This window comes from Notolepis coatsorum (genome assembly GCF_963971535.1).
Source record: "Notolepis coatsorum genome assembly, chromosome: 13".
Taxonomy (NCBI): Eukaryota; Metazoa; Chordata; class Actinopteri; order Aulopiformes; family Paralepididae; genus Notolepis; species Notolepis coatsorum.
This window is the reverse complement of record NC_140177.1, coordinates 108,214,181-108,222,115: the sequence shown is the minus strand read 5'-3', so window position 1 is coordinate 108,222,115 and position 7,935 is coordinate 108,214,181. Positions and strand designations below refer to the sequence as shown.

At 44.6% G+C, this 7,935-nt stretch overlaps 1 protein-coding gene across 2 annotated transcripts in view; it reads right to left on the bottom strand.

Annotated features, from left to right (window-relative positions):
* Nucleotides 1-4,412: 4,412 nt before the first annotated feature.
* mast3a (microtubule associated serine/threonine kinase 3a) overlaps nt 4,413-7,935 on the bottom strand; it is a 276,511-nt gene continuing 272,988 nt past the window's right edge. For both annotated transcript variants that reach the window (XM_084328022.1, XM_084328021.1), the window contains one exon: nt 4,413-7,082. In XM_084328022.1, coding sequence (XP_084184148.1) covers nt 6,250-7,082 — 833 coding nt within the window. In that variant the 3' untranslated portion in view covers nt 4,413-6,249. The remainder of the gene's footprint in view (nt 7,083-7,935) is intronic.

Genomic DNA, 7,935 nt, shown 5'->3' with positions numbered 1-7,935 from the left:
ACTGCGTGGGAACTCATATGAGGAGCGCGGAAACCAACGAAGCTAGTCGGAAAAGGCCGAACGGCTGCAGGCTGAAGCTGAAGCTCTATAATAATGTGAATTGATAGGCTATCTATACCCTCCCCCCCATTATATTTTTTAGACGCACAACTTCCATTATATTCTAATGGAACATCCATATTTTCCTGATCTTTTATTTCATTTTTTTTAATGGGTATGTATAACAATATTTATACAAGCATCTGTCAGTAGTGCAGTGATTCTGAGACCTTGTCAAGCACCCCCAAATTGATACAGATTTAGTTTAGAGGACCCCCCCCCCCCCTCTGAGAATCGTGTTGCTGTTATAGATTTAGTCCAGGATTCCATAACTATAATGTATTGCTGAGGAGAGAGTGAAACATGTGATCAGAATATACATGGTCTGACTTCTAATCAATGGAATAATAGTGCAATCAGACTGTTTCCAGTTTTTCTGGGGATCCTTGGGGGTGGGATGTAGTAGTTGACAGTATCTGTATTTGGTGGTATTTAATTTTCCAGTACAAATTACAATATGATGACATATTTTAATACATTTGTAATACTATTTATAGTAATTTTTTTTTATTTCATTAAAACTGAAATAAAATACTGCTGCAAGGGGACTTTTGTATGTATGTATATTATTTTACAATATGTATATATCATGGACGATGGTATAGTAAAAATCCACCGTTGCAAGGATCCATGACAGTATACCTTATGTACCTCCCAGCCCTATACTTGAGGGTCACATGTTCGACCCCCAAAATAGTTAATGTGCCCATTCTAATCAAAGCAGACTTGAAAGACAATGAACGGTGTACCTGCCCCCAGGGTGCCACACATGAGCTCTCTGCTTAAAATGCACCCCAAGAGGTGAATGTGGAGAAATAAATTACACTGTAAATCCTCTACAAAATGTAATAAATAAAAACACATCATTAGTACTTCTTACAGCTGCTGCAGATGGCCACTGCTTATGTTTCTGTATTCTACCGGCTGAGCAAGTTGATCATATTATGAACAAATACATGACATATCATTTGAGTATGCCGCTAAGACAATCATAACATGACACAAGTAAGTTGTCCCTGAAAACATGTTGCTGTTGAAATATGACAGATGCCAAATTATATATAACGGTAGATGTGTTAAAATTACACATGTTGGTATAGATGTAAATTAATAGGCCTCTCATGGAGTTAGCCTCGTCAACCATTATGCATAACGTTCTTACTGTCAACAGACTGTCAATTGGTAACAGCAGATACCTTGCATAGAATGTTTAGAATGTGTCCAGACGTTGAAAGAAACAACGGTTGCTATGTGCAAAACAGCAGTTGCTATGTGTAGATATATAAGGAATATATCAACAAAAAATTATGAATTGATGTCACAGTATTATCATGCCTTTCCAACTCTACCACTGCACAGAAATTTGGCTTTTTCTTTCCAAAGTGGTCACCAATAGTTACAGGCAGCCATGTTGGAAGAAAGGGAACCACACCAACATTCCGTACAAGGCCTCCATTAACAACTTTGTAATGTTTGTAGGTATAAATAAACACCGGTAGTAGTGCTAGCAAGCCAACTGTACCCTTTAAAGTACCCCGATGCAATCTAATTACACAGGACATGTGTTCAGGGATGACAACATGTTCTTAAGAGTGATACAAGACGTGCCCAGGGTGGCTTAAGATTATCGAAGCAGGCGTGTAACCAGAAGGTCACCAGTTCAGATCCCCAGCCTGGAAGTGAAGAATAAAACATTCCCTTCCCTCGACAACTACCATTGAGGTGTCTTTGAGCAAGGCACTTAACCCCCAACTGCTCCAGTGGAGCTGCTCAGTGGCCAAGAGTCAGACTACGGTTGTACGTGTGAATGTGTGTAACTGAGTATGACACAGGGCTTTGCAGAAGAAATAACATCCACGCTCGGAAAACATTTCCTAAAAAGGTAAAAATAATAATAAACACAATTCAGTTTATTTATAGTCTTCTGCCATTCATTTATTTCAAACACTGTTAGACAATAGAAAAAATTGACTGTCACACCAGTCTGCACCAGAAATTATACTGGGATATTCACAAAGACCACATCTGTCATTTGGGGGAAGGGGGGACACTTTAACACACACACACAGAGAACAAAATCTGACAACAAATATGATAGTTGACCACCAGTGTGAAGAAATCCCGATTATCATACATACACTATAGCAAACATGTGGTGAAAAGAACGCGTTCCCTTCATTGTGTTACTTCACGAAATTAAATGTGTAGGAGTCTGGCGCGTGTAGGAGTGTGGCGTGTGTAGGAGACTTAGCATGTGTAGGAGTATGGCATGTGTAGGAGTGTGGTGTGTGTAGGAGACTTAGCGTGTGTAGGAGTCTGGCATGTGTAGGAGACTTAGCGTGTGTAGGAGTGTGGTGTGTGTAGGAGACTTAGCATGTGTAGGAGTCTGGCGTGTGTAGGAGACTTAGCGTGTGTAGGAGTATGGCATGTGTAGGAGTGTGGTGTGTGTAGGAGACTTAGCGTGTGTAGGAGTCTGGCATGTGTAGGAGACTTAGCGTGTGTAGGAGTATGGCATGTGTAGGAGACTTAGCGTGTGTAGGAGTATGGCATGTGTAGGAGTCTTAGTACATGTAAGAGTGTGGCGTGTGTAGGAGACTTAGCGTGTGTAGGAGTCTTAGTACATGTAAGAGTGTGGCATGTGTAGGAGACTTAGCGTGTGTAGGAGACTTAGCGTGTGTAGGAGACTTAGCGTGTGTAGGAGACTTAGCGTGTGTAGGAGACTTAGCGTGTGTAGGAGACTTAGCGTGTGTAGGAGACTTGGCATGTAGGAGACTTAGCGTGTGTAGGAGACTTAGCGTGTGTAGGAGACTTAGCGTGTGTAGGAGACTTAGCGTGTGTAGGAGTCTGGCATGTGTAGGAGTCTGGCGTGTGTAGGAGACTTAGCGTGTGTAGGAGACTTAGTGTGTGTAGGAGACTGGCGTGTGTAGGAGACTTAGCGTGTGTAGGAGTCTGGCATGTGTAGGAGTCTGGCGTGTGTAGGAGACTTAGCGTGTGTAGGAGACTTAGTGTGTGTAGGAGACTGGCGTGTGTAGGAGTCTTAGCGGGTGTAGGAGACTTGGCATGTGTAGAAGTCTGGCGTGTGTAGGAGACTTAGCGTGTAGGAGACATAGCGTGTAGGAGTCTGGCGTGTGTAGCAGTCTTAGCGTGTGTAGGACACTTAGCGTGTAGGAGACATAGCGTGTGTAGGAGTCTGGCGTGTGGGAGTTTCCATTTCTTGTTATCATTCAGCAAAGTATAAAAGGGATTTGTGAAGATATCACTACCATTACTCCCAAATGAATGAATGTAAAAAGTCCTACGTGGACTAAATTCCTTTCCCTACCCATAACGTTCCCGTTGTTCCAATTGTTAGTACCGGGTGCTAAATCGCCGTTCTAACTTACAACGTTGTCAATTCCCTTATCCTTACGAAACAACAACACGTGTCTGTTCTTCATGTCAGTTTTCCTTCCAGCTACTGTCAAACAATTAATTTTAAATAACCAAGAATGGAAGCATTCCAAGTTGCAGGGAGGTGGGGGGATTAATTGAATAACAAAATTATTGTGAAGAAACACACACACACACACACACACACACACACACACAAAGAAACAGCTGACAACCAAGCCATACATGTTCAGATCTGTCACCTAGAGTAGACAACGGTTTGATGTGAAATCTTAGATTGCAACGACTCCTCCAATGATGTCACCGAACAGTGGGATTGTGATCAAAAGGTTGCTGGTTCAAGTCCCCAGAGTGGCAAAGAAAAATTTAACAGTCTTGCCTCCCTAGGTGCCCTTGAGCAATGTACTTAATCCCAAAATGTCCTACTGGAGGTGCTCAATAGCCCCTCTGAAGAGACTGTGCTGGGCAGCCAATCGGGTGACTGTTGTCGTGCTGGGCAGCCAATCGGGTGTGAATGTACAGGTATGAGTGGGACACTGGGGGCTAAATCCACAAAGAATGGATTGCACGGAGCAAGTTGCACCCTTACTTAAAATTAATTATGAATTGAAAATGGGGGACCCTGATGTAAACAAGACGAAAGTCTTTCTCTAGTCTGCATCCCCTTAACAATTGTGTGTATTGAGCTGTACTGTATTGTACCCATTCTGCAATCTGTTAATAACATTTTCATTCAATCAATCAATCTGCACTGTGATTGATTGAATGAACATTTTATTAACAGATTGCAGAATGGGTACAATACAGTACGGCTCAATACACACAATTGTTAAGGGGATGCAGACCTGAGAAAGACTTTCGTCTTGTTTACATCAGGGTCCCCCATTTTCAATTCATAATGAATTTTAAGTAAGGGTGCAACTTGCTCCGTGCAATCCATTCTTTGTGGATTTAGGTGTTTCTAGGTGTACTCACTCAAGACAGCCTGCCCCGGGTATAGAAAAGTCTAAATAAAAACAAAACACATATATCGATGAGTCCATCTTTAAGCTGATCTACCCTCACAAGGTCACAAAAATAATCACCAACCGCTGTTATAAGGTCCATCATTATATATAAATCAAACAGCATAGGTTTATTAGTACTGCAACGAGGCTGCTTCCGTATTAAAATATACAAAGAAATAAAATAAAAGACTTCTCAACTCATTCCTTCATCCGTTCAAATCAGGGCTTCTGGTGGAATCATGCCATTCATTATCGGAGAATAATTTAACAGGAGACTACGACAAAAAACCCTCACATGTACACACAATGTATTTCGTTTGTCGTTTTTTTTCTTGTTTTGCTAAAAATGTAAACATTCATCCTTTCATATTACACGCCTTTCCTTTTCTTCTTCTTAACAGCCGAGGGAGCCGGTTATGTTTTCTACGTCATACGCTGTACATCTCAAACCCCAGAGAGAAAGGCGGATCGTCATACGCTGTACATCTCAAACCCCAGAGAGAAAGGAGGTTCCTCAAAAAAAAGAAACGCTATAACAGTGTTACAGCCTACGCCTACTACAACTTGTGCAAACACGTACTTATGCTAGATTAGACTCATAAGGAGAGGGGGAAGAGACCCGATGTACCAAGCAGTTATGACGACGACACGCTCGCTCGTTACGGGAAGAGAGCAGAGGGTCTTGCTTAAAACCTAGAAGCGAGGGTTTTAACATTTACACCCCGCTCTATGCCAGTCAATGGTTTTGCTATTTCAGCCAATGGTGAGGAGAGGTGCATTGAGGGTCATCGTCACGACGTGTCGTACAGTACAGTACCTTTCACACGTTTCCTCCCATGGCTGCAACCACGCTCTGGCACCACGGCTAGAAGTAATGACATGGTTTTTTCCTTCCTTTCTTTTACACAAGACATATTTCAGAATGACTATGAATACAGATAATCACCACCACAATCTACTCCGTATATCTTCTCTTGAGAGGCGGTGTGGAGGAACCTCGGAGACACACTAGTATAGTACAGCATACAGTTGCAGAAGCATTGTAAAAAATAAAAATAAATGATTAAAAAATAAAAATAAAATCAGTTTGAAAGGCCAAATTTGAACACTGAGACAGCAGCTAGGTCATGAAACATTTCCCTCAAAGAGTAATGAAACCTGGTGTATTAGCAGAGATCCTCCCTCCCACTCATCTGCACTTACCTATTATATTAGCCACATGGAGAAAGGTTGTTGCGTGGGTTTCTAACCGATTCATACAACAAAAATGTCTAGGTACGATTTGTGCAATTCCTCAAATAAGAGTAGCTGAAGCGTCAAGGCATTTTCAGCAACAACAACAACAAAAAAAGAATTCAGAATGGAGCATAAAAAAGTCATAAATAGGTTTCTTCATTAAAAAAAAAAGGAAGATATTTACAAAGTACAAGTTACAGGTGCCACAGTGATCAGAGAACCAAAAGAAGGGCAGACAAGCAACAAGGAAGTAAACATAGTTTGGCACTCTGTTAATGGTGTTGTAGGATGCATACTGTGACTCCTCCTTCTTCTGGTGGTGGTTGCTTGTAAAAACACTTGGGCCTGGGAGGGGCACGGTTCTCTTGACACACATGCAAGCCCTTCAAATTAAAATACAGTAGCAGGTCAGAGTTATTAGTGACCCTAGTCGTCAACGTGAGCCTCGGGTCTCTTTCCTCAGCAAGACTCCAGCTTGACCTGTGACCTGTGACCTCCGTATTGAGTGAACGCCACACTAAAAGCCCTCCTTCTCTTTTGGCTTGGGCTTCTGCTGCATGGTGCCGGGCGACCCTCTCCCCTCCTGCTCCAGACTGGACTGAGCGGGGTTGATCCAGGAGGCCTTGTGAGCCTTGGGCTGCCTGAGGGGAGGCATGGAGCTGGGCATCGCCATCGCCGCCATCGCCGCCGCCGCCTCCTTCTCCTCCAGGTCATCGAAACTCACCTCCTGCACGGCCTCCTGCTTCTTGAAGGAGTCCCTCCTGTCCGTCAGGGCTAGCTTCCGCATCACCACGACCTCCTTGTTGCGGTGGTCGCTGCCGCGGTGCTGCGCCCCTGTGTCCCTGAAGCCCCTCTGTCCTCCGAGGTACAGCCCCTGGCGGCCGTGCTCCCCCACGCACACGAAGCCGGTGGCCGGGTCCCCCTCCAGGTCCTCCAGCCCCTCCCCCTCGGACAGAGGCACCTCCATGGTGTGGCGGCGGGTGGCGTAGGCCTTCTTGTCGCCGTGGTAACCGCCCGACAGCTTCTCCGCCGACTGCACCCTCTTCAGGAGGGGCGAGCGCGGCGGCTCGGCGCTGCGGGGGCGCACGGAGTGGCGGGTGATGGTGGGCGGCGACAGGGTCTTGCCGTGGAAGCCGTGCAGAGTCTTGGGGTGACTGGGGAGGGAGGACGGGGAGCACTGCGGGGAGAGGGGCTGAGGAGGGGGGATGCAGGCCAGCGGGGAAGGAGGGATGCTGCTGGTGGACTTGCAGCGGCCAGCTTTGTTGTAGCGGCCCAGTACGTGGAGGGAGCTGGGCCGGGCCTGGGGTACGGGGGAGTTGGGAGAGCTGGAGCACGGAGAGGAGCTGGAGTCTGAAAGACAAAAGACGGAAACTTCAGTAGGAATGATCACGGACACACAAACCCAAAAAGGTGCAGGTCATCGGTCCGTACTAGGAATGAGGTGAAACTTGAAGACTGCATATGATTTACTCTCCTGCAGTTAAAAGGTCTGGGTGAATACTCTTTTCCGATTGGCCGGCAGGTGTGCTTTAAAAGTGTTTCACACACACACCTCCCCGTTGATGATCCCTCACTTATTGCACAATGTTAATACAAACATGTCAAACCCTGATGAAGCCAATGGTTCACATTATTCTAGCTGAATATTTTTCTAAAAGAAAGAAAAACAAAAGGGGGAAACGGAGGATCAAATGGCTACTCCCGAGTTCAGGTTGGCTGATAATTGCCCGTTTTGAGCCAGCAAGCGAGATGAAAGCCCAGAAAACCTCAAACACGTCTGAGGCAAGTTTTCAATAAAGTACAAAACCAGATCGAGTTGTTATATAAGCCTGATGTTTAACAATCACACACCCCGACCTGTGGGTCAAACGGTTTGTGTTAACCCTTTCACTACCACACTACAGAACAGTATGTAGTGTGGCAGTGAAAGGGTTAACCCTTTGGTGGTGTGATAGTGAAAGGGTTAATGTATGGCCTTCATCACATAAGACAACGCGAGTGGCAGAAGATTATTTCAAAATGATTTCAAAGTCGACTTAGTGTGCTTTTCTATCGTTGACTACTTACCTACCCGACACTATCTGAATGACGTAAACCTTACAGATTACTTCCATTAGATTAAAACAAACATTATTTGTATTATTTGTCAAATTAAATTGGACCCAGATCTGACACACACACAAATATAATACAGACGGTTTCT